Source organism: Xyrauchen texanus, chromosome 32 (genome assembly GCF_025860055.1).
Source record: "Xyrauchen texanus isolate HMW12.3.18 chromosome 32, RBS_HiC_50CHRs, whole genome shotgun sequence".
In the NCBI taxonomy this organism is placed as follows: domain Eukaryota; kingdom Metazoa; phylum Chordata; class Actinopteri; order Cypriniformes; family Catostomidae; genus Xyrauchen; species Xyrauchen texanus.
The window spans coordinates 5,418,522-5,445,898 of record NC_068307.1 but is presented as its reverse complement, the minus strand read 5'-3'; the positions used below and the strand labels follow the sequence as shown (position 1 = coordinate 5,445,898).

Here is a 27,377-nt window from a genome sequence, read left to right as displayed (position 1 = left end):
TACAAACAATGTACATAATAAGGGAAACATATACTAATTTACACTCAATTCCACTCTTATTTTATAAGGGTTGTGTATAGTGTGTATATACATGCATATAAATAACAAGTATATAAATATGCATATTATAGGTATAAATAATAATAATGTATGAAGCTAAATTTACAAAAAGGTTTTTATATACAGTACAATGGCAAGTTATATGCAAGGACATTTTTATATACAAGGACATGAAAATATGTGCAAAATAGGTTTTGTTGATATTTGTTCACAGGCTAAACATGCTATTACAGAAATCATTAGAAACATCATGACAGCGGTGACTGTTCTCTGTTGTCATTCGATCCAATATAGCCCCAAGTTATCTTAAATAACAGTTTTTCTAAAGCCATTTCATCCTTACGATCTCAGTTAGAGAATGTGGGTCTGCGAGAAATTCGAATCACATTATAAGTGTTAAGCCCTGGAGCATCAAATCCCGGCGATAGCCCCTTTTTGTCAAAGACATAAAAGTTGAAAAGCTGCCCATCTTGGGCTTCAAGGGATACAGAGGCTGTGTTGACACGCAACACACAAGGATATTGCTTCTCAAACACAACTCTAAAAACCCGATCTACTAGGTAATTCAATTTTATGGTCCGGTAACGCTCAGGGATGAGGTCTTCTATTTGGGGTCCAAACTGTTGCATGATCAAGACACCATCTGGCCCTGCTTTTATCTCATAAAAAGTGATATTGCCATAAGTGTAAAAGCCCACATAGGGGGCAGGATTTGGAGGAGGAGCAAGCACACGCCTGGCCTCTCTGAAGGCCTTTTCCATGGCCGGAATAATATACGAGTAGGCCTTTGCCACAATATCCTGGTTCTGTGGTCTTGCTCCTGCCATAAGCACCACCAAGCCTAGCTTGAGCCGAGGCAACAGAGAGAAGGTAGCGGAGTAGCCATCCAGATCTCCATCCTTGCGAAGCACCTCATATCCCATCTGTTCATTCACTTCCCACGGTGTTCCAGTACGGTTGGCAAAGTAGTCTTTGTCACAGCGGAAAAGGGGAGTTAGCATAATTTTTAAAGTGTCAGGCTCCAACAGTTTACGGTGATAAGCTCCCAGCAACATCATGGATAATTTAGCCATGTCAGCAGCAGTGGAATACATTTGACCTGAGGGGCGGTACCAACCCAAGTCATAAATAGGTGCTGTTTGGCCACTGGCATAGACGCCTACAGCCATTTGATTCTGGATGCCAGATGTGATGTCAAAACCTGTGTCTTCCATGCCCAATCTGCCCAGAATGTTATCAGTGATCCATCGCTGGTAATTTATACCCACTACTTTATCAGCCAGTACATGGGCCAGCAAAGAGAAGGCCAAATTGCTGTAGTGACATCTAACAGAGAAAATTGGAGAGAAGAGTAGATTATGTCTTCTTTCACTATCATTGTTACGGCCCATTACACATCGTCAAAGAGATAGCAGTTCACATTAGCAGACAAGAAGTACAATTAAGTAGCTGGTAGGATCAAATATTGCTACATTCATCTGCTAAATGAATATTGGAAACATACTTGGTCCCTGGATCTGCAACAAGTACATCATCATGTAAGAGACTGACTGCAGTTTGGGTCTTCCCTTTCCAGAGCAAGTTAGTTGCACGAAGTCTTCGGGGTAGACCTGCAAAAATGATGCGTAGATGAAAATAAAATAAGCATTTGTTTTGCTGTTTTTTGTTTGTTTGTTTGTTTTTAAAAGTTTGCCATGTAAAAAGACATTAAAAGCTTCTGTCAATCATACAAAAATACCAGCTCTTAAAAAGGTAATTTCATGAAAACTTGGCCCATCCAACCAAGGTGAACTGATACAGACACAAGATGCTACTATTCCTAAAAATGTCAGAAGAAATAATGATAAGAGTAAACAGTGGGACATTCTTAAAAACTACACTGTCTGGCCAACAAAAAAAAAAAAGGATTTAAGGCAGTGTTATGATCTGGGGTTGCTTCAGTTGGTCAGGTCTAGTCTCAATAACATTATGCGGCAATAATGAAGTCAACTAACTATCTGAATATACTGAATAACCAGGTTAACCCATCAATGCATTTTCTCTTCCGTGATGGCACGGGCATATTCCAGGAGGACAATGCCAAGATTCATCGGGCTCAAATTGTGAAAGAGTTGTTCAGGGAGCATGAGGAATCGTTTTCATACATTAATTGGCCACCACAGAGTCCAGACCTTAACCCCATTGAAAGTCTTTAGGATGTGCTGGAGAAGACTTAACGGAGTGGTTCGACTGTCCTGTCATCAATACAAGAACTCAGACAAACATTAATGCAACTCTTGATGGAAATAAATGATGTGACATTGCATAGGGTTGTCGAAACAACGTAGGTTACGAAATGTACTTCGATTTTTGCTCAGTATCCATTTTTCCGTTGTATGTAAAAACCTTTAACAGCATTCTTAATGGCTTATCCAATGTACACATGTGTGCTTGCATCTTGACGTTTCAATGTAAAAAATCTCATGAAAGCAGCGTTTTCTTGCTTTGTTTTTTTTTTTATTATCTGATTATTAAATCAGTATTCAGCGTATTGGCGTGCATGTAAATTAGCTCGTTTTATGGAAAGGGCCAGAAGAGTGCAGAGTGCTCACTTCTTACTGACAACAGTGAGGATAAGCTAAGCTTTAGTGACAGTAAAAATAACAAAAAATAACAATCGACAATATTAAAAAATGCATGAAAATTATTTACTCAATTTTAGTATGTAGGGGTTCCAAGTGTATAAATGTATCAGTTAATTAAATAAATATTCATGTAATTCAATGAGAAATGTATAATTTTTTTTTATAGTCTTTTATTATATTAGAGCTATTTTATGTCATAAGTCAGAACATTTTGAAAAATATTCAATCTTTTGGACATAATGCATACCATAGAGCTATATTATCCCTGCATTGAAAGGATTTAAATTATATTAATGTGACCAGCTTTAATTTTCCCAGCAGGAACATCACACAAATTAAATGGGGGAAGGCACATTTAGCTGGTCGCTAAAGGCATAATACTGTGATTACACTGAAATAGGTTTCTCAGTTTTAATTCTGAGCTCTTGAGTGTCACACTGAAGTGGCAATTTTTACAGCCAGCAATTGAAGCTAAATTAATTTGGGTGTGATGGTCTGAGTGTTTCACATGCTGTGAACAAACACTACTTCTGTATTATTCTAACAATCAGTGGTTGTAAACAAGACAAAGACTTGGAACAACTGAGGAAGGTAAATTAAAATCAAAAACTATAAAAGATATGGAAGATGGAATCTTACCAGAAAGCTGGCTGGCCATTCTCCTCAGTGTTACTGATGAAGATCGTATTTGAACCTCACCACTGTCCAGGAAGATTAGGCCATCAGTAACATATTTTAGCTCAGAGTCTCTACTTTTGCCCAAGGGGTTCTTAATGGTGAAGTTGTCCACATATTTCTCTAGTGGGTCATCCAGTGAGCCAATCTTGCCATCTTCCCATAATCGATACAGCATCAGGGTGGGAAAGATCTTGGATAGACTGGCAATCCTACAGAAGAAGCAATCACACAGAGCCTGAGTTACAAATAGATCAAATGTACTTTATTCAAATGTGCACAAAGAAGATTATTTACAAAAATGTATCAATAAATATTCAAGATAGATAGAACGATAGAATGAATGATAGAATGATAAAATGAACATTAGAACAAACAATAGATAATCTACAAACAAATATAGAAAAACTAAAAGTTTATCCAGTCAGAATTTATTCCTTGATGCTATCAAGCAAAGTATGAAAACTGTTTCACAAATCGCATGCCCGAAGCAGCGCGTGATCTTGAGCTCCACCCCGTCAGGCCTTCAGAATTTCCACAGAATCCCTCAACAGTGCAAATGAATGAGTAACTAAAGTCAAATTGTCAGATTCATCAGCCAATCAGATTGATTTATTTGTTCTTGGTGGGTGTGATCTTTAGGATATGTCCCGGTCCCGAGTGACGCAATCATGCTTTAAGTGATGTATTTTGAAATCGAAGAGCGTGAGATCTTGCTGAAGAAGTGGCTGTCATCACTGCTGGTATTGCCTTTGAGAAAAAGATCCTTATGGATTTAAAAACTTGAGATGTTCTGCATGACTGTGTGATTGCTTTATTAAACAAGAAAGGAGGACTGATTTTCACTTCAAGTAAATTGGTAAGTGCTTTTTGCATTGTTATAGCAACATCAGGAGTTTTCTAAGTGTAAATTAGGCTGCTGGAGCATTCAGTGTCAAGTTTTGAAAAGTAGTGCTACGTTCCATTCATCTTGGAAAGTCGGATTTTACAACTTCCTACTAGGAAAAGTGCAATGGAATGTATCTTGAAGTCAGAATTACAACTTTTAGGCTTGTGCAGAAACTTTCAACTCCACCGAGATGCAGGGGCATGATGTCACACAAACATGTTGACACTCAGGGAGATATACAAAGTAAGTGATAAACATTCACTTTATTAAGTAATATCGATAAATGTGTATGTGTCCACATTACATGTAAGCGTAGCGTAGTTCTAGAGGGAAGACTAGCAGCTGTACATCAGCGCACCATTAGCTGGGTAATAAGTCTGCTCACAATCTATCATATTGCTGTTTCAGTGTGCTAACACGGCAACCTCCACCACCCCACCACCACCAGTTGAGTCCCGTCCTGCATGAGGGTAGTCTCCTCGCCCCTGCCTTCTATCTCCGGCAGGATATTACGGTTCCGAGTACAAATTCTTCAGACCGCAAGACGGTTCCTACGCCAAAGAGAGACATTACTTTTCTGTTTTATATTCATCAAATAAATGTCATCTTAAATTTCACTCAAGTCTGCAAGTCTTCCTGATAGAAATTATATTAAAGCTTGTTTAACATACGCCTGCAGGAACAAGTGTATAAAACATAATCTCTTTTGATAATCGTACACCTGAAGCACAAATGCTAGCGCTGCAGCATTGTTTATCAGTTGGGTTGCTGGGAGATATCGCTAATGAGAGTCAAACCCCTGCTAAGCTAACGGGAGCAGTTTTGTTCCCTTAAACATCATCTTCTGAATATCGGGAATGGAATGCATTTAATGTCAGAGAATTCAAGTAGGAATATCCCACATCCAACTTGAATGGAATGTAACCGTGCATAACGATGTACCCTTATGAAACAAAATGTATTGCAAGCAACATTTAAATCACAAATATTATTAGATTTTTTTCCAGGTATTAAAGACCTACTTGTTAGATTCATATGAAAAATTATGATTTTTGAATGTCTGTTTGGGAGACCGTCATGTCACAAAACGGTCATTCGGCGGTTAAAATTAGGCTTACTTGAGCATTAAGTGTTGTTTAAAGTTCTGGCTTTCGTGCGTGGACGTGTTTTTTAAATGTCAGTTGGTATTACTAGTTAGCTGTGACATAATGTATGATGCCCAAAGGCGTAAGGTGTCTTATTCATTGTGAAACTGTGTTTTCTTAATAGCATTGTGACAGGGCGGAGGGCGGGGCTGGGTCGTGATGCTGCACACCTGGCCCCAAATCAGTCTAATCAAGCCTCAGAGGGATAAGGGCCGACTGGATGCTGCAGTGCGCGAGAGAGAGAGAGAGAGAGAGAGAGAGAGAGATTTACAGGCAGCTGTCCGACACTTTTGTGTGTTTGTGTTTTTGTTTAAGTTTATCATTAAACTATTATTTATATTGTCAAGCCGGTTCTCGCCTCCTCCTTTCCCTTAATCCCTTTACACTTGTGCCGAAATCTGGGAAGGAGGAGGGATGTGCCTTAGTGGATTTCTCGCCACTACCATCCACCCCAAAGGAGCAGCCGTGGCCATCCACCGGAGGACGGAGGAGCCCGGCCGCCTGGAAGTGGAGGAATGGCCACCGACTGCGATGGGAGGAGGGGCTCCCAACCAACCACCTGGAATGGTTACCGCTGCCAGGGGCGGGGGAGACCCCTATCGTCCACCAAAAATGCAGCGGGGTGTTCCGTCCGCCAGGGGCCATTGGACTGCCTCTGGATATCGTCCGTTAGAGGGTGGAGTAGTGGCCGAGTACCAAGCTATAGCGTATCAGAGAACTGGCGAGTAAGTGATTTTTTCCTTCTCTCTCTCTCTGTCTCTCACCCGCTGCCGCAACACGTTGGCCTTTCCCTCTCTTTTTAAATTTTACTTTGGTTTTTAGGTGGTACTGCACTGTTACAGGGAGTACCCCCTGTGATTTTAATTATTGTTGTTTCCCTCCCCCTGTCTCCTCCCAGATTCAGGAAGGCGCGGATGTCCTGCTAGCAGATTGGTTGGAAAGCACATCATGCCGGGGGCTCCACAGCCTGAGAGAACGAGGGAGGAATGTGACAGGGTGGAGGGTGGGGCCAAGTCGTGATGCTGCACACCTGGTCCCAAATCAAGCCTCAGAGGGATAAAGGCTGACTGGAAGCTGCAGTGAGAGAGAGAGAGAGAGATTTACGGGCAGCTGTCTGAAACCTTTGTGTGTTTGTTTTTTGTTTAATTTTATCATTAAAACTATTGTTTGTATCGTCAGAGCCGGTTCTCGCCTGATCCTTACCCTTAATCCCTTTACAGGCATGTATCACACTGAAGGCCTAGACTTTAAATGCATGGCTCACCACTGATAAACAGGCTTGTTTTTATAATATATTAAATATTAAGACAAAAGTAATGAACTTCATCATTAAGATCTTAGTCATTAAATGACAATTAAAGGGCACAACACAGACACATTACTATGTAACTTGTATTAATTATAGGTACAAAAAATAATTATATAATAATGCCATCTTCATTAGAATTCAGTTCAGCATGACTGCTTCAATTATTAAAGCTTAAAAGCTTAACTCATTACTATAATTATTATGTTCCTTCAATCAGTGGATTCTTTTACACTATATACTGTATTAAAGGAATAGTTTACTCAAAATTTAATTTCTTTCATCATTTACTCGAGATGTTAGGCAGAATTTTAGCCTCAGTCACCATTCACTTTCATTGTGTGGAAGAAATATGCATTGAAAGTGAATGGCGAATGAGACTGTCAGTCCCTAACAATCCGCCTTTTGAGATGCATGAAGGAAAGTCATACGGGTTTGGAACACATGAGAGTATGATGACAGAATTTTCCTTTTTGTGTGAACAATCCTTGTAATGACTGTCCAAAATATCCTGTCACTCACATCATAAGTAGATTGCTCATTTTGAGAGCCAGTGGTTTAGTCCAAGGCTAAAAATAGGGGGAAAAAGCCTTTTGTTCAATCTGAAAGTAGAATTAACAACATCAACCTTCGGTGCTTGAAATGACAGCTCCACTCAATAATGTGAAAGGAGCACATTAGAAGTGGATTTGAACTGATTAATAGATGAATCTTATGTATAATTGCGCTCAATTTGGTGCTGCGTTCTTCTCCAATGAGCACATAGCTATTTGGTGATGATGGGTGAATAATTGCAGCTATATGGGTTCAATTAAAGGACTTGCTAAAAGTCTCACACAGAATGGTGTTTCCTTAACAAAGTTCGGGAGGAGCAAGTTAATTTAATCTGACCTATCACAATGCCAGAGTAAGCATATATAAACAGCTGCTTACCACTATACCATGACAATGCTTCCTGCATCCCTCCACCTCCCCAACTCCACCTATACATCCATCCATCCATCAATATCTAAACAAGTCTGGTGGGGGACTGCAGGATTACTTTAACTTGCAAACTACTGAACTCTTAATTCCCAGTTGTGATATAATTCTCTCTCTGTGTCAGACAAATTAGATGTGGGAGATTTCTGTGTGCTAGCTCCTGCAATTATACAAGTTCAACGAGCCAATTGGACCATTATTACAAGAAAGAGTATATCATTTAAATAGTGCATGCTTTTAAAAGCTGCTTGATCGTGTCTTCAGGCCTCAATTTGCATTATGAAATATAGATCTGAAAACACTTGCTCCGGGTGTTCAAGCATTGGTAGAAATAGTATCATTAAATGGTTGCCAGTGCATCAATCACAAAATATATAATATATTATTTTTAAAACACACAGATATTTAAAGGGAGACTGTTCCTTTTAGTTAGTACTTACCATAGGTATGATCTAATTATGCACTTAACCTTCTTATTCTGTTAAGGAAGGGCCACTTATTTTACTGTTCGTGGTCACTTTTGACCAGACACTGTACAGGTGTAACTTTTCTTTTTTTTTTTTTTTTTAAGAAATTAACAACAATAACATTGTAAACTTATTTTGGGATTTTTTGCTTTTTGGATCTAATTAACATATACATTTCTCGATTTCACCATTCATTTGCATATGTAAATAAGCAAACGTGTGTAGATGTAGATTTCTGCCATTTGCTGAAAAAATAAAAATAACATGACTTGAAAATCATGTTATGACAATAATAGCCTGTAGATGGCTGCAGTGTTCTCTGCATCCACCTACTGTGTAGTAATCCTACATTTTATCACAAGTAATGCACAGGCTTGTGGAGTAACAGATTACTTGTAATGGCGTTAGGTAATCAGGATACAAAAATTAGGTAACTGTAATCCATTTTAGTTACGTAAAAACACCGTAATCAGATTACAGTTACATTTAAAAAAAAATTGGATTACAAGTTTTAGTTTCTGACAAAACAAATAGTGAATTATTCGCTCTTTAAAAGAGAAAAGTGAAACAACATTAAAATTCAGTGGAATGTATGCCTTCCAGCTGTGAAGATGCTCTAATTATCCAAGGACCTGATAATTAGAAGGTAATAAGTGCTTTATGAGAAATTTCCTTCTTTTGTAGAAAACGCCTGATTTCCTTAAAAATACTGAGTTGTTCCTTTTCTGTTTTCTTTTCCTTAGATATAATAACTGATACAACAGTATTACTCAAACATATTCTGTATGCATTCAAGGTATAATTTAATGTATTAGAAATCGTATTGATTTTATCTTGACTTTATTCACATATGTGCCCTTGTGGTAATCCAAAAGTAATGGAAAGTAAGTGATCAGATCCAGTTGGGGGCAGTGGTGGCTCAGTGGTTAAGGCTCTGGGTTGCTAACCAGAAGGTTGGGGTTCAAGCCCCAACACTGCCAAGACACCACTGTTGGGCCCTTGAGCAAGGCCCTTGACCCTATCTGCTCCAGGGGTGCTGTATCATGGCTGACCCTGCACTCTGACCCCAGCTTAGCTGGGATATGTGAAAAAAATAATTTCACTGTATATATGGAAAAAACGACAATAGATCAATTATTCTATTGAGACATTATCAAACTGGTATTTGCCAAAGTTTAGCATTTGTAAATTTAATGTGTCATAAATTTTGAAAATACAATTAGTGTATAAAACAGAACACTCAGACTTTGTTCATCTTTGTGTGTGTGTGTGTGTGTGTGTGTGGTGCCTTCTTGATGTGTTCATCTCACTCATTTATTTCTGTGTGTCTGTTCTTCACTGTGCCTGATTTATAGATTTTATTTGACAAAATTTGTAAAAATATTTTTTTGGGGTAAACTATTCCTATTAATTAGAATTCAAGAGATCCAACTGCACATTATCAGTCCATTAATGGGTTGACTTACCTGTAAATAGTGTACTCATTTGGTGGTGCAGAGGTAGGATCACTCCCATTTCTCTTGCCGAAGTTCCCAGTCCACAACACTGTGTCATTGTAAGTAACAATAGCCGACAATGAGGGTAAACTGACAGGGTTGATGTTCTGGCGCAATAATGCATCAACCTTTGAGATAAACATTGTAAACATTGTTAATTTTCACAGCTGCAATGATGCCAAAAATCCAAAGCAATTACAGGGTTTATTTAAATAGCACTTAAAGTTTAAATTCATTGTTTAAATGTTCAAAGCACTTTACCATGTGAGTGCAGTCTTTATGATAGTAAAGTAATTATGTTTTCAAATCGTGTTTTTGTAGCCTTAATATTGAGTAAATCTGCCTCCCTCTGTTTAATGCATACATTAATAACCTCAGGTGAGATTTTAATTTCTTGCAATTGTATTTGAAGAAAGATATTTCAGAAGTTCTACCATCATGATTGCCTCCAACGACAGCAAATACGTTTTAATGCAGCTTTCCAGAGCAATGTTTAGCAATGCATATCTATTTATATTTATCCAACATGCCCCACCTCTTCTGCCATAAATGTCTTATTGCATATTTTTATATATACTTATATTTTTTATTCACTTTTTATTTTTAATCAATTTTGTTATCATAGTATGTGTGTTGTTGTTGTAGTATTGTTGTGCACTGGCCAAATTCCTTGTATGTTTTAGCATATTTGGCAATAAAGCTCATTCTGATTCAATGAAGGCATTTCATGTTTTTTTATGGCCCAATGTACAGATTGCCAAAGTGACGAGCAGCATTTATAAACTGGTGCACTTCCTGTAGCTCAGGGCTTTTGCGGTAATGGCATTTGAGGTGTGAGAGGACATTTTCAATTCATGACCTAGATATTAGTATTCTTGAGCTTTGAAATAAGACAGAGTAAATGTAGGTCAAGATGGCTTTGGTTTTCAATCTTCAATCATCACATGCTTACCTTCTCAAGTGCCTCCTTTAATAAGGGAATTGGGTGTTCCAGAGGTGTGGGCTCAGGAAAGCGAGGACACATTCTCACAGATTTTGAATTTTTCCCGAGATTTTCATCTGAAGAATACACATGCACATGGAGAAAAAAAATAGCGAAGAAGAAGGTTTAGCCGAGAGTTTTGCGTATTTAGCATAAATATTGAAATTCAGAACAATCCAAGTTGTACTGGAATACAAGTACAAACGAGCACTCCTTTAATTCCCATAATAAAATGAATTTTAATAGAGACAAATGTGCGCACTTTGTCATTCTTTTGTGCTTAAAATATGTTTTCAATGATTTGAAAATTTGTTTTCACACTCCTGGATTATGTGAATCATTCCAAACATATGTCAAATAAATGTTTAAATGACATTTGAGGATAAAATCTAAGCCATTCATAATAAACATATCCTTACAATGAGTCTCTGAAATACATTTAGTAGAGGCCTGAAATAGCTTAAAGGTGAAATGTGAAATTTCTGGACTATAAACATTACTAAATGGAATGGGGAAATAGTGACTGAGACTCACATTCTGCCCAACATCTCCTTGATGTTCCACAGAAGAGGCAAAGTCAGAAAAGTTTGGAACAACATGAGGGTAAGTGCTTCATAACAGAATTTGCATTTTGGGTGACTTACCTTTTAGGAACCACAAAATTATCTACAGCTCCACAATTACATCGTCTACAAAAGAATGCAGACTGCCATTTTTAGCATTCTAAGTCAATCTCCACTCACAAAGAGAGCAGTTAATAGGATCTACATACCAAACTGTCATGTTCACTGTTGTCTTTTATTTTTGTGCTTTTATTTTGAAGTTTAGTTTAGTTCCTGTTTGGTTTTTGTAGTCCTTTGTAGTTTCTTTTTATGATTGGTTCTCCTTCCCTGATTGTTGCCCCAGGTGTCCATCATTCCCTTGTTTGTTCCTTTGTGTATTTAAACCCTGCTGTTTCTCCATTCCCCTGTCGGTCATTGAATGTTGATGTTTGTGCATATTTTTATAGTCTGTGTGTTTAAATCCTGTCGGTACTCCATTCCCCTGTCCCGTACTCTCCGTTGATGGTTTTTTCATGTTTATGTTGTTTTTTCCCATCGTGGATGTTTTATTTGTTACAGTCTATTATTTTCAATTAAAGAACTGCACGTAGATCCGCACTCCTCGTCTGCCTTCACCTGCCTTCGTCTCTACGTTCACTACACAAACACACCTTGTACAAGCTTTCACACATTTGCATGTCTGACTTCGAAACAGACAATTATTTTGGTACTGTTATTTATATTTATTGTGAATAGAATAGAAAAATTATAAATATAAATAAATAAATACAAATTGGAAAAAGAGATTTTTTTAGTTATGGGTGTGGATTTATTATGTTTTTGACTAGTTTAAGGTTAAAAACAGTGGGAAAATGCATCTTAATCATGTTGGTTGTTGGTCAATTTTTTTTTACTTGAATAAGTAAAAAAATATCATGACTGAAAGAACTAGGTCGCGAGTACAAGCGGCCGAAATGGGCTTCCTCAGAAGGGTGGCGGGCTTCTCCCTTAGAGATAGGGTGAGGAGCTTGGAGTAGAGCCGCTGTTCCTTTGCGTCGAAAGGAGTCAGTTGAGGTGGTTTGGGCATCTGGTAAGGATGCCCCCTGGCAACCTCCCTAGGGAGGTTTTTCAGGCACGTCCAGCTGGGAGGAGGCCTCGGGGAAGACCCAGGATTAAGTGGAGAGATTACATCTCCACACTGGCCTGGGAACGCCTCGGGGTCCCCCAGTCAGAGCTGGTTAATGTGGCTTGGGATAGGAAAGTTTGGGGCCCCCTGCTGGAGCAGCTGCCCCCGCAAACCGACTTCAGATAAGCGGTTGAAGATGGATGGATGGATGAAGTAAAAAAATATACGTTTTATAAAATATGAGGTCAGGCTTGAAACTCTGAATGGTGCAAGCTGATAGGTTCTTTGAACTGGTTAACTATGTTAACCAATCAGCTCACTCACATGTGATATGTCAAGTCCATCGGTTCACACGATGTTAGCGTATAGGTCCTTTGACGTGTAATCGGGTAGCCAATCAACTTGCGTACTCTGTCTTTGCTTAATATTTAATTTTGCTCAGTTTGCAAATTTGCCAGTTTCAACTCGTTGTGAGTTTTCTCTGAAACCCTCCACCTCCCCAGCTCCACAGATCTAGATCTGATAAATAGGGATTGTATTTATTGCTAACTGCGAAGAAGCATGTCATACATGCTGAACTGACTGAACTGAAGTGCTTTTTGATGATCCTTGCTTATTTTTATGCAATGTAAGGGTGTTTTGGGTGATGACTAGGGCGTTGCTTGGGTGTTGCTAGGTGATTACTAGGGCATTACAAAATGCTAGATGGTTGCTTACTAACTCAAATCAAAAGAGACCATCCCCAAGTCTCTATGATATCCTGATACCTAGATATGTGTACTCAAAATAAAGGGTTTGCAGAGTTTTATCTGCCGCAGTTTTGAGATGAAATGCCACTATAAAAACTTGTATTCACTGTGAAAACCAAGACTATGGCAATGTTTAGAATCAAAAGCAAGGTGTGCTTTATATCTACTTAGAAATATTAATTTAAATTATTTGATTTGATATCACTAGAAAAAGGCACCACTGACAGCAGTAAAATAAAAGAAAAAAAAAAGAAAAGACATTTGATATAATTATGGGACACAGTTGGCCAGCATCTGAGAGAATCAGAAACTAGCATGGGTACAATAACATGCAGTATTTTTACACATTTTAATTGTATAAATAACATTTGTATGTATCTACATACAAATTTCGATACGATCAGCAGTTACAGAAATACTTAAACCAGCCTATCTGTCACCAACAATCATGCAACGGTCCAGATCACATTTTTTCCCCCATTCTGATGGTTGATGGGAGCATTAACTGAAGCTCCTGACCCGTATCTGCATGATTTTATGCACTGCACTGCTGCCACACAATTGGCTGATTAGATAATCACATGGATGATTGTTGGTGTCAAATGGGCTGGTTTGAGTATTTCTGCATCTGCTGATCTCCTGGGATTTTCACACACAACAGTCTCTAGAATTTACTCCGAATGGTGCCAAAAACAAAAAGAAAAACAGTGAGGGGCAATTCTGCAGACGGAAATGCCTTGTTGATGAGAGAGGTCAATGGAGAATGGTCAGACTGGTTTGAACTGACAAAGTCTATGGTAACTCAGATAACCGCTCTGTACAATTGTGGTGAGAAGAATATTATCTCAGAATCTATTCTGAGATGCGGGTTGGTGCTGTTTTGGCAGCACGAGGGGGACCTACACAATATTAGGCAGGTGGTTTTGGTGTTGTGGCTGGTCTATGTATATTTAAGTTTAGCAGGGAAATAAATTTGGACACATACACACACCATAACACAGTTCACAGTGACCTCTTTTTGGATGACCACAATATGGTCACCCCAGCTTTAACACATGATTGGTGGATATTTCACTCACCTAGCTCTAGTTTTGGCAATTGGTACTGCCAGATGAAGCAAGCAGTCATGACGAGAGACAACAGCAAGAAAAAGACCAAGCCCAACTTGGTCCACTTCACCTTCATCTTGCTGGTTTTGGTTAATCCATCAATGGCAAGTGCAGGGATAGGCTGTTACCAAACAAACAGATTAATAAAAAAAAATAATGGCATAAAATTGGAAGACATTCTTTTGAGGATTTTAATAATTTATATGTGTAATTTCCAGGTCTTTGTTACAAACATAAGTACTAGTCCTAACCAATATATTATCTGCAGAAAAGGCCAGAATTGAATGTTAAATTATGAATGCTGGTGTGCTGTTGTCTTGCTGGTTAATCTTCTTGACTAGCTTAACCAGCAACATATTCTCAATCAACCAGCTCCAACAGAAAGTACAAGTACATCCGTTTAAGTCAATTTTTGCTGGGCAACAAACTAGCCTGGACCAGTATGGACATTCATGAAGGACATGCATGCATTTCACCAGGAGCGTCCAATTAACTCAAAAACAAAAAGTTTATCTTGGATATAATAAGCCTTTAAAATGCAAAGCATGTTGCTAGTGTCTGCAATATTGTTCATTACAGTTAATTGCTTTAGGGAAAGCCAAACAAACAGATTTTAAATGAAAAAGTTATCACTAGTCAAAGAGAACACATTATGATATAGAACCTGCAAGTAGAAGCTGACTCATTACAAGTAAACATATTAACATAATAATCACTCACCATATGTAAACTTCCATTTATAGTTGCAGTACGCAACACTCAACAATCCATATAGTTCTATATTATGTTCTATTTCAAGTAGCTTTCCCAATCACACAGTGTGACAATTCCATATAGAATTCACATAAGTCCCATTCCATAATGGCCACAACAATGCAAGTCCACTGGGCACACACAGACCTGACTCCTGCCATTTCCACACTCTCTGTGGCATAATCCTGGCTGCCAGATATTCTACAGCAATTCAATTTCCGCTCCCACCACAACGCCTAACCTGACATCATAATCCCAAGATTTACCCCTCTAAAACCCATCAGACCAGGGCGGTTCTTTGTCTTAATCCTTGCAAATCAATTCGCTTGGCTGCTGTTTTCTGCTTCCTGCTCTAGTGTGGTGATCCCTGCTACAAACTACCAGGGCTGGAGAATCAAACTTCAAATCCCATGAGATTTTTTGTGTATCTCTTGATAAAGACTCCAGTTGACAAGACATGTCAGACAAGACTGTTGGTGAGGGAACATGCCCGAGAGGACAGGAAGGAGTGGTTATTTAAGGGACAGAAGTGTATCTATACTGTTTACAACTAGAAAGCTGTCTTTTGAATCTACATCATTACTAGAATAAGTCACTGAAAAATAGTGATCTTTTGGCAGACATTCTACAACTCAAATATTATCAGGCCATAATCAGGTGCTAAATCTACACCACTGCACTCCACTCAACCGAGGACTCATTGGGTAAGACATGTGAGTATTGCAGCAGCCTTCGATTGGACAAAAATGGCCTGGGGGTGGAACTGAATGTTGGGATTAGCAGGAGCAGTAGGGATTGACAGAAGGATGAAAGCCACCACCACCTATTAATACCCAACTGTGCGATTATTGGAGTGTGAAGACAACACAGACATCCTCTCTGAAGCCAATAAAATGAGCGTATCTTCCCCATACAATGTTTTTGATGCTCTTTTATATGTGTTTTGTCAGAATGATCTGAATGCGTCACAGTATTCAAAGCAACTTACTTGTGCTACAACATATTCACATCCACTACGTAGTGCTAAAACACAGTTAATGTTCTACCAAACAGATGAGGTTTTTTGAGGTTAATGCTCTATGGAGTTTTAAATCAACAAAACCTAGCTACCTCCATACCCTAAACCTTATACCTAAACCTAACCGATAGCGCCATAAAAAGCAAAGTGAGCAGAAAATGCATAGGGTTTTATAAGTTAGGTGTCCCTACCCTAAATGTGCTACAGTAAAAGGGTTTTGATGTCATAAGATAGCATTTGGTGAGGAACAAGGTGAAAAATAAGTGTTGTTATGAACTGATAATCTGATATTTTACTCTTTATTTGTGGAAAAGTGGAATAAAAGTAATTGTTGTTGTAGTGCCTATAGTGTAGTTGTAGTAACTTGATTCTCTATGGCCATGTACACACAGCAGCTAAATAAGATTAGTTCACCTTTAAGTTTTTAATCCTGTTCTGTACACACACAGTTTAATACATTATGGGAGGGACAACTGCATTCTTCAACCTAATTAAAAAATTCAGATAGTGACAACCTTATTTTCAGAAATTCCACATAGTGTGAACGGAATCAAACTATTTATTAATTATGTGATTACTAGCATGTGTGAGAAATGTCTGTCTTCTCCTGGTGCAGTTCACACAAACAGAGGTATGTGTCTGTTCATTGATTAAAATAATCATTGCTGACAGTGAATTCTGCATTTCTACAATGGCATCTGAAACTGAAAACTATTGATTTTGATTGATGCTTCATCCAAGCTGCTAGGTGTCAGTGGCTATTGGAGACTCTCAAAATACAAAATGCTTTAAATATTTATGAGCTTTGTAAATATTTTATTTATCTAAATATAGTTTGTATTAATCTTACCCCCTGGCTTTTTATTGTTTTGTTTACATTGTTAAACTCTTTGTTAAATGATGTGCATGTTTATTGAAATAGGGTTCTATCTGGAAGAAACGCAGGCTTGAGTGAAGTTTGAGATGCCATTAATTTGATAGATGTAAAACGGGAGGTGATGTCTCTCTCTTTGGCGTAGGCCCCATCCGGCAGTCCGAGGGAGTTGTACCCGGAACCGTCATGTCCTGCCGGAGATAGGAGGCAGGGGCGAGGAGCCTAACCCCCTGCGGGACAGGGCTCAACTGGTGGTGGTGGGGAGGTGGAGGTTGCCGTGTTAGCACACGAAACAGCAATCTGTGATAGATTGTGAGCGGACATATAAAGCATTGGCTTACGTGCGATTGGCTAGGAGTTACCCAGCTAATGATGTGATGATGTACACCTGCTGGTCTTCCCGCTAGAACTACGCTCCACTTCCATTTAACGTGATTGGTAAATGATGCAAGACACACTCATAATCAAGTTGCCAAAATGAGAACTAAAGCTCTGACTTGTTTCACAGCCTGTTTCAAAAGCTGATGTTTTTATGGTAAAAGGTGCCTTAAAGATGCACACAGTAATTTTTTGAAGTATGTTGAAGTGCCATACATTGGCTTACACTAACACCTAGTGGCCTGGATGCTGCATCATTGGCCCTGTCCCAATACCCACACTTGCGGACTTGATACTTAAGTGCATGTGGCAACGAGTAAGTGTTTAAGACTGTCCCATGTCTGAAACATGCCAAAGCTTAGTGCACTTAAACTACTCTAAACCCACACTGCTCCGGAGCGTGCTTTCAGGCCAAGCGTAGACCAGAGTTCATCACATTCAGGAGCCGACACCCCACCTACTCAAGTGATCACCATATGTGTAAAGTAGTCTTTGGTTGTCTTATATAAATGACAATCCAACGCAAATAATTTAAAGGATTTTTGGTAGTAACTGTTGATGGATCATACAGATTTATAGAATAAAGTTTGAAAAACCTATTCAGTTTTATGCACTATATTGAGAAACAAAGTAGAAAAGATATTGCTTTAGTATTTTACAGCGATTATGGACAGCAACATTTTAGAGTTAAACATATTTTAATGTGCAAAGTATTGAAAATCAAAATTACCAAAAATAATGAACATTCACAATTAATTTCACACAATGAAACTTATTTTCAACAACACAATACACTTCCAACAACCAGTAGTGTAATGATAAATCAAAGGATGGGTAAAATATTCATTTATTTATTATTTGAAGTAGGCTATAACAGTCACCACAACCAACCACAATCAGTCTTCAGAGTGCAACTACAAAAACAGCTGTCGCAACTTGGACCAACATTGCCAAGTCTACGAGCGTCCCAACGTGCATTCAAATGCCATATATGCACTTGAAGTCATCACGTCTACTTGCACACTGTGGCCAGACACCAGAATATGTAAGACAAGTGGGTAAGCAGGCAAGTCCAAAACTGCAAGGATAGTGCCATTCAAACACAGTAGTTTTCAGTTACAAATGCCATTGTAGAAATACACTATGCACAGTAGCCAGGATGAATTTAATCTATGAATGAATGTGTCCAATTTTAGGGCGTTGCTGAGATTAAGCTAGTGGCGTTTGGCTGGTCATGTGATGCAAATATGGCTGCCCCCATGAGGCTTCCCTGCCCCATGTAGAATAAAATATTTTTTATACGGTTATTGATATGACTGAATATGATTTTATACATATGTTTTAAAATTACAATTAATTTCTTCAGAAGTAAAACTTTTTAAATGAGGAAAAACATTTACTGAGTGCAACTTTAAGCAATCTTCCATCAGAGTCATTCAGACTTCAGAGAGCCTGAATCAGACTCTCTCCAAAAACTAACAAGAATGCTCAAAATGACTGACCGGTAGCGGACATCACAAAGTCTTCTGATTGGCAAACAAAACTACAGAGATTAGGATCAGATTCTTTCTTTTCATGCTATTTCAGTGATATCCGACAGGTAACTGGGAAGTTTTTGAGCCTTGCATGGTAGTCCAGATGATACAGCTAAAGCTATATTAGTTAAGCACAGTCATGCACTATAGAGGCATGGTCATGCATATTTTCAGGACAAATGAACATGAAACTTGATCCCACTTGCGTAACCTGCTGAGCCATGCATCACTAAAGCTAGTGAGTTTGACTGCATGATTAGAGAGCTGAAGGGATATCAGTGAAAACCACTCTGATCATGCACACTGAGCTCCAAAGTACGTCTGCCTTGCACACATGCTTGCATGAAAATATATGCACAGATGGTCATACACTAAACAATAATGACTTGAGCAGATTGCAGCTCAAACCTTGTGACTCTACAAGAGAAGCCATAATCTTATTGTTTAGTCCAGTGGTTCTTAACTAGTTTTGCTTCAGGACCAAGATTTAAAGGAATAGTCTGTGTTCAGTTCAAGTTAAGCTCAATCAACAGCATTTGTAGCATAATATTGATTACCATAAAAAAATATTTTGGCTTGCCAAAATCGAGTTTACAGTGAGGCACTTACAATGGAATTGATTGGAGCCAATCCGTAAACTTTAAAATATTCACTATTTCAAAAGTATAGCCACAAGACATAATCAATAGTGTGATAAAATCTCTTACTAATCGTTTCTGTGTAAATTTATAGCCAATTTTACAACTTTGTTGCCATAACGATGTAACGTCAACAAACCCTAAAACTAGTGTCACGATTCCCCGTTGTCTGCTCAGTGTTTCACCCTTGGACTGCCTTCTTGCCCTCTGTGCCCCCTTGGACTTCCCGTCTGCCCCCTGTGGCCCCTTGGACTGCCTTCTTGCCCTCTGTGGCCCCTTGAGCTCCCTTGGACTGTCTGTTAGGAATGCAGACGAGGGCAGACGAGGAGTGGGGATCTAACTGCGGGTTCTTTATTTTTAATCCAAGTGAAGACAAAACAAACAGGAACAAAAGAAACATCCACGGGGGAAAAACTGAAACTAAAACATGACACAAATATTTTACAAACAAGACAGGCAATGGTGCAAACATCTGAACATAAACACATCTGAAACATTAACATTAGACAACCGACAATGAATGAACAAACAAACAGGGTTTAAATACAGAAGGGTGATAATGATTAAATGACATACAGGTGAGAACAATGAAAGTGATGAGGGCAGGGGATTATGGGAAGTGTAGTTCTATGAGAGGTGACAGGTGAAACACTGAGCAGACAACGGGGAATCGTGACAACTAGGTTGGCCAAATGTCCCATTTTTCCCCAGACAGTCCTGTATTTAAGCACTTTCTCTAGTGTCCCGACTTATTCTGAAAAATCATGTTTTGTCCCGTATTTCCCCTCTTGTCAAATTTCATATGCAGCTATGCCTATGCAGCTTTCTCAGTCACATGAGTATTCTCATCAAAGGTAGCCAAGGATACAGCTTGTAAAACCAATAAAATCACACTGTATTATTTGAAGTACATTAAACTGTCCAATCACGATCCCCTATCAATAGACGTCCAGTTAGTGAACTGATTGAAGAGTCAGTTTGAAAGTTTGAAAAATGTCAAGGAAGCGTGCATGGCCATTTAATAAGGATCTTCAAAAATTATTTAAAGCCTAGTAAAGTGAGGAGTGAGATGTGTGGAGCTCGCTTTTTCATCGCCCATGGAGGCAGCACCCACATCACGCAGCATGTTCATTCAAAAAAGCATGTGGATAATGCTAAAAGTAAGTGTGCCACACCAATTTTTTTGTGAAGCAAAGTTCAGAATCTGACAAGGTGTACGTAAGTGAATGACTTTACTATTTTCTTTATGAAAAGGATTTGTGTTTCCATTTGGCTATAGAAAACTGCACAAGAGTGAATTACATCACAGGTTACAGTGGGTTTGAGATTTGATATCAGGCTCTGAAGCTTAAATTTTGAGGGACATTACCTGGGGCTGGACCCCGTCCACAGATGTCTCCCTCAGGACAACCTTGCTCCCCATCATTCCCATGTTTGCTCAGATCAACTGAAAAACACAAGAAAAAGTACTTATTCTGTTAAATTACACGCAAACAGTCATACATCTAATTTCAAAACGTTTTTGTTAACAATACTGATTGAAAGTTGGCGAAATTTAAAAGATTTTTTATTTTTTATTTGATGCACCATTTCCAAAAGAATCACTTAAAACACCTACATTTTATAAATGTCTGTGTTTGTTCTAACAAAATCTAGCAGCACAATATATTCTGCACTCTACTATAATCACAACATTTGCTTTTCACTCAGGTGTCATCACAGTCATCACATCAGGTGTTATCAAGATTAAATCTTGTCATTTTTCCTGCCACCTGTGAATAAAGGCTTCCTTTGCCATTTGATGCCTTTCTTATGGCTTTACACTGTCGGGCATATTTCTTCTCATCCACATATCACAGCTATTTGAACTCCCAAAGTCAGGCTGTTTTACAAGCACTTTAGTCCTCAAGGAAACTACACATCATTCTTATGGGCATTAAATGTATTCTACTCAGACGAGGGAGCTCAGGAACTAGCTAACTTGACTGTCAGCTAGCATTAAGCAATCGCATATTCAGGATCCCTAAAGGCAAAACGTGTCTGCCAAAGGCTTCTCTCACTTCTGATAAATGCTGGATGAAAACTGTTGTTTATCAGATGAGTCAGTGTCCTGTGAGACATAAGCGTCGTGTTCAAGCCAAGTGGATTTCGAATCCAACTTTCAAAAACTAAAATAATTTGTATCTTAATGATTAAGATAATTAAAGGTATGGTTTACCTAAAGATTAAAAAAATGTCATTGTTTATACAGCCTACCATAATCCAAACCATATGACTTTTTTTCATGGAACACAAAAGGAGATGTTACAGTGTGTTAGCCTCGGTTATTTTGTCTTTCCATGTAATGAAAATGAATGGTGACAAGTCACTCTGCCTAAAATGTTACATTTCCTCCACTTGCCTTCTGAACACACACTAACACACGCACACAAAAACTGGACTTAATTTGATGAGTCTAAGTGGTTGCTAAAAAAACATTTATAACACTCCTACTGTTCCAGGTCAAATTTGACACGCCATATGAAATGAATGGGTGAGACTATAACACGGAGCATTTTGTTTTAATTTATCAATTAAAATCAATCAATCAGCAACAATGCAGAACACACCCACTTAGAAATGATGGGGTGAGACTCTAACACATGAATTTGTGAGACTACAATGCAGAGCAGTTTTGTTTTATTTTAGATCAATGTCAGAGTCCCACCCCACATTACTGCTGTTAACTTCACTGATTAGAATGAAGTTTAAAAAAATTTATGTTTGAAAAAGTGATGTTCGAAAAAGTTTGCCATTGCAAAATCTGTACAGAAATTGTGTTATCACTGTACATAGCTGTTCATATCTGTTTATTGCTGTTTGTTATATATATATTTTTTTTATTATTAGATTTTTTTATTCCCTTTTCTCCCAATTTGGAATGCCCAATTCACACCACTAAGTAGGTCCTTGTGGTGGCACGGTTACTCACCTCAATCAGGGTGGTAGAGGACAATTCTTAGTTGCCTCCACTTCTGAGACAGTCAATCCACGCAATTTATCACGTGGCTCATTCTGCATGACATCATGGAGACTCCCAGCATGTGGAGGCTCATGCTACAATCCATGCACAATGTACCACACACCCCATTGAGAGCAAGAACCACTAATCGTGACTAGGAGGAGGTTACTCCATGTGATTCTACCCTCCCTAGCAACCGGACCAATTTGGTTGCTTAGGAGACCTGGCTGGAGTCACTCAGCACACACTGGATTCAAATTCGTGACTTCAGGGGTAGTAGTCCGCGTCAATACTCGTTGAGCTACCTTGGCCCCCGCTGTTTGTTTTATTGACATTTTTATTTATTTTCTGTATTGAGTTGTTGAATTTTGATGTTTGATATCTAAATTAATTCATTAATTAATTAGGTAACAAAATGCTTTATGCCTTCTCTTCAAAATACCTCAGGATTGACTGTTAGCATAATGTAACATTATTGCAAGAACTGACACTTCAAAACAAGTGGTTTAAAAAAGCTACACTTTGACAAATAATAGTCTTTCATGATGTGTAAGTTTATATCAAATTCATAATTGTGAAATACATCTACGTTATTTTCAGCATTACAGGGTTACAGAGACTAGGCCCATCTAAATCAATGGATCACTTTAGCCACCTACTGGCTTTAAGTCTTATTTCATTTCATTTCATATCATGTCATGTTCACCAAAAATGAAAATTATCCCATAATTTACTCACCCTCAAGCCATCCTAGATGTACATGACTTTCTTCTTTCAGCAAAACATAATCAGAGTTATATTAAAAAATATCCTGGCTCTTCCAAGCTTTATAGTGGCCCAAAAAAAGTGCACCCATCCATCAAAAAAATTATCCATACGGCTCCAGGGGGTTAATAAAGACCTTCTGAAGCAAAGCGATGTGTTTGTAAGAAAAATATCCATAGTTATAACTTAATAAACTATAATCACTGGCTTCCGGTTACGGCCGTCTTGGCTGTAATCCTTGCTCTGCGGAGGTTTCTCCCGCTAATACGGGGCAAGCATGTCTTGATTCCATCAGACAGCACCGCTACGATAGCGTACATAAATCGCCAAGGCGGTGTGCAGCAAATGGCACCTCCCTAGCTGACATATGCAGAGCAGCGGGCTGGGCAACACCCAATACCTTTATGAGATTTTACAATCTCAGGGTTGAGTCGGTCTCGTCCCATATTCTCTCAGGTCCGAGCACGTAGAACTCGGGAATACGGAGCATCTGACCGGGTGTTCCGCTTGCACATAGTGCCTTTTCCCTCCACTGAGGTGATCACGTGCGCTCTTTCCCCAGGAGAGTCTACTAGATTTGCGCTCCCTGAATGTTCTTCCTCCCTAGCCCTCTGGTCCATGAATTCCAGACCCACAATGGGTACTAAAATTACTCTGTACTGGAATTGGTGCTCCACAGGATGGGCCCTTGTGGATTAATCCCCCTGTGTGTATTTTTGTATGGTCCTCCTACGGGCGGACCCGCTTCTCCCTTGGGCAGTCCCCTTTGCTCCCCGGTCTCCGTGTTTGTAGCAACTCCTCCCTCGCACCATTCTCACATGTGGCCAGAAAACCCATGTGACGTATTTCGCCACACTCTACCCCCCTGGGTAGGTGGTAATCTCCACAGAGTCTTTTCCCCCTGAAAGAATAGGAGTTGGAAAAAAAATGCCTTCCCCGATGCATGTGATATCGTTAAGATAGCCCCAGCCACTGGCGAGGCCTGCACCCATGCTTGGCACGTTGCTTTGTTCCCCCCTTCGGGGTGTCAGGAACCTAAAAAGTTTATGATGATTTTATGGGGCGTTGGGGAAGGGTACGTGCAGTCTGACGCAGCCTGTTGCTTTGGCAGGCAACTGCCTGCCCGCACCTGCATCAGCAGCGCACGTACACGGTTCAGCGCTTGCCGTGATTAAATTGGGACCCCTAGTGTCGCTTCACTCGACACAACGTCAAAGTGAGCGACAGATGGGGAACGTCAAGGTTACTGTTGTAACCTCCGTTCCCTGATTGAGGGAACGAGACGTTATGTCCCCGTGGCCACGACGCTGAACCGAGCCACTGCTTATTCTTGGATCCTCAGTGCAAAACCTGAATGGACAGATGCATGATTCCCTCCTTTTATACCCGTATGTCCGGGGGAGGGACATGCAAATTATGTCTGCCAATTTCTCAATGACCTTTTCTCAAGTTCAGAGGTAAATGAGGCCTTCAAATAAGTCCCCTAGTGTCGCTTCACTCGACACAACGTCTCGTTCCCTCCATCGGGGAACGGAGGTTACAACAGTAACCTAGATGTTTTGTATGTACTATATTTTAGTGTTATTTCAGTATTCACAATTTTTCATCACCTTTTTGCCTTTACTAGTTCATTTGAAACAGTCCTATAGCATGACCAACACACTCTCAAAGTGAAATGTTCAGGATTGGAATGACTTTTCTAAATTTGGCTAATTCGTATGATATCGTGCGTCTGCACTAGTTTGAATTCTTACGACTTTCACTACAGCCAATGACGTCACTGGACATCATTTCCATCTAATACACGACAATTACTTGCTTCTGTCACACACAATTGTTATTCCTATTATGTTTACACACTCTATTGTCTGGTTAAGTTTAGATAAGGGGTTTAATGGCATAATATTAATAAGTATGTCCTTAACGCCTCGTGCGTGGAACTCGCGCTTACTTGTTAATACACACACACACACACAATAAAAAGGTGGTAGAGAGGGTTGGCCACTAATCGCAGGGTTGGTGGTTCAATTCCCGGCCCACATAACTCCATGTGCCAAAGTGTCCTTGTGCAAGACACTGAACCCCAAGTTGCTCCCAATGGCAGGCTAGAGCCTTTCATGGCAGCTCTGCCATCTTTGGTGTATGTGTGTGTGAATGGGTGAATGAATCACAGTGTAAAGTACTTTGAAAACCGCTAAGGTTAAAAAAAAAAAAAACACTATATAAGTGCAGAACATGTTATTCCCGGGAATTTGAAAAGTCCTCCGAGTCTATGCAAGACCATACGAAATAGCCAACTCGTAAATTATGTATGACTTTTCATGTGATCGGATTAGCATGACATGTTAGTTTTAGATGGAGTGTAGCATGTCACACCGCAGCATATGGCAACTACACATTTGCATCCTTGGTTTTTTTTTTTAATCTGGTTTAAAAACGATCTGGTATCCATGTAGTAAAATGACAAGAATTTGTTTCTGACAGTAGTTATAAAGACACAAATGTTTGACTTTTCATGTAAAACTAAGCTTCTCCTTGCCTGGTCATTTGAAAAAATTGTGTTGTGATTGACGCATTTTAAATTATGTATTTGTTGCGTAATGTTTAATACAACTGTCTATGCAGAGCCGAGGCTTATGATATGACAATGTGATTTACATTTCCTGTTCCTTCTTTCCTCGCAGATAGAGCAGATGATCCAAATCTCAGTGTGGCCGGAATTTTTAAAAAATCTGATAAAAACCAGTGCATGTTAAATACGAATACAAACATGCTACATCAATTTTCATTAATGACCATCATTTTGGCAATGTCCCTAGCCAGCTCATAATATTATTTTAACACTGTCACAAAGCAACAACCATAATATATACAGCACCGCAGTGGCCCATATAAAAAGCCATCTGCAAACTGCTCACACCAGAAAACGTCCCTCATTGCTCACAAATATACTTTTGGGATTTACATGCATGTAATTTTTTTATGAGCAAAATTATTTCCTTTAAAAAAACAAAACAAAACAAAACAAAAAACAGTGTAACAAGTTGTCACTTTTTAACAAATTTGCCAAGTTGAGCTGTGGCACAGTGTGTCATGCACATGCTCAAGATCCATAAAAGCTGTTAGCTCAAGAGGCATCCACATTTTCTGCATCTTACCCCTAATTTCCAGTCTACTCTCTACTGTTCTGTTAATAAGGCACACACACGCGCACACACACACACATGCATGCACACACACACACGCGTACGCACACACACACAAAAGCTTATGCATGCAATCCATGTGAACTTGGACTTTCAGTGAGATTAAATGTCTTTTGCTGTTTCTTGCTAGCTTTAGTCATGCTTGTCTATGTTACTATTATTTTATTCACGTTTTGTGCAATAATTTACCATTTCAAACAAATAAAGAGACACAAAGACGGTAATGCACTTTCAAAAAGTGAGAATAGATTTTTTTTCCTACATTTCAATGTAAAATACTCTTATCAGCAGGACATGCCATTATTTCATAAACAAAAGTAATCTCAGTTTTGCCGTTCAGCCGAAGAACCGCTATTCCAATGTTTCAGCTCTACATACATAGCATTAGTATTAACTGCTTGTTAGAATTTTCTCTCAGAATGACATACTAAATATTCAACTATTGGAATTACACAGACTAAATAATAGTTAACATATATCATATTTAAAACGTACCCTTTGTTCCCAAATGAGTGTCAGGAACGTTCTTCTTCTTTATTGATGGAGGCGTATTCTGTCCACACTCACTCTGATTCAACCAACTTACTGTGTGGTCACGACAGATGTTTCATGGCCATGAATAAATCCAGCTTGTATCAGACCCAAGATTCAGGATTATCTGCCATCTGCAACATCTGCCAAAATTGGAGAATGGGCAGCCCTATGATTGAGTTGTAGCAGGTGATGCTGCTATATATGATCTAAAGTCATTTTTATTAAAAATATAAAAACAATGTATGTATATATATATATATATATATATATATATATATATACAATGCAAAATATATACAAACTTTATGCAAAAGTGCAAAGACCTGCCCCATAAACCTAAAAATACATCAAAGTTTATACATACGGGGTATATATACACATAATACATTTTATATAATAGCACTAAAACTCTATTTTCATTATTAGGTTTCAAACCTGTGAATATTTTGTGTTTATAATATGTGACAACAGCTTGTATCATTGTTACAAATGCAGTGACATCATATAAATTGATAGAATGTGAA

General features: G+C 38.8%; 1 protein-coding gene across 2 annotated transcripts; it reads right to left on the bottom strand.

Annotated features, from left to right (window-relative positions):
• lactbl1b (lactamase, beta-like 1b) lies at positions 1 to 26,892 on the bottom strand. 2 transcript variants are annotated; one of them, XM_052101995.1, is made up of 8 exons: positions 26,815 to 26,892; positions 20,717 to 20,794; positions 14,122 to 14,272; positions 10,596 to 10,702; positions 9,614 to 9,771; positions 3,324 to 3,571; positions 1,565 to 1,670; positions 1 to 1,386 (listed from the first exon to the last, which is right to left on the bottom strand). In XM_052101995.1, exons 2-8 carry the CDS (start codon positions 20,777 to 20,779, stop codon positions 408 to 410), a joined length of 1,812 nt encoding a protein of 603 aa, XP_051957955.1. In that variant the 5' UTR covers positions 20,780 to 20,794; positions 26,815 to 26,892; the 3' UTR covers positions 1 to 407. The 2 variants fall into 2 exon arrangements, with proteins under 2 accessions (XP_051957955.1, XP_051957956.1); XM_052101996.1 differs by lacking the exons at positions 20,717 to 20,794; positions 26,815 to 26,892 and adding an exon at positions 14,872 to 15,063.
• Between the last annotated feature and the right edge of the window lie 485 nt (positions 26,893 to 27,377).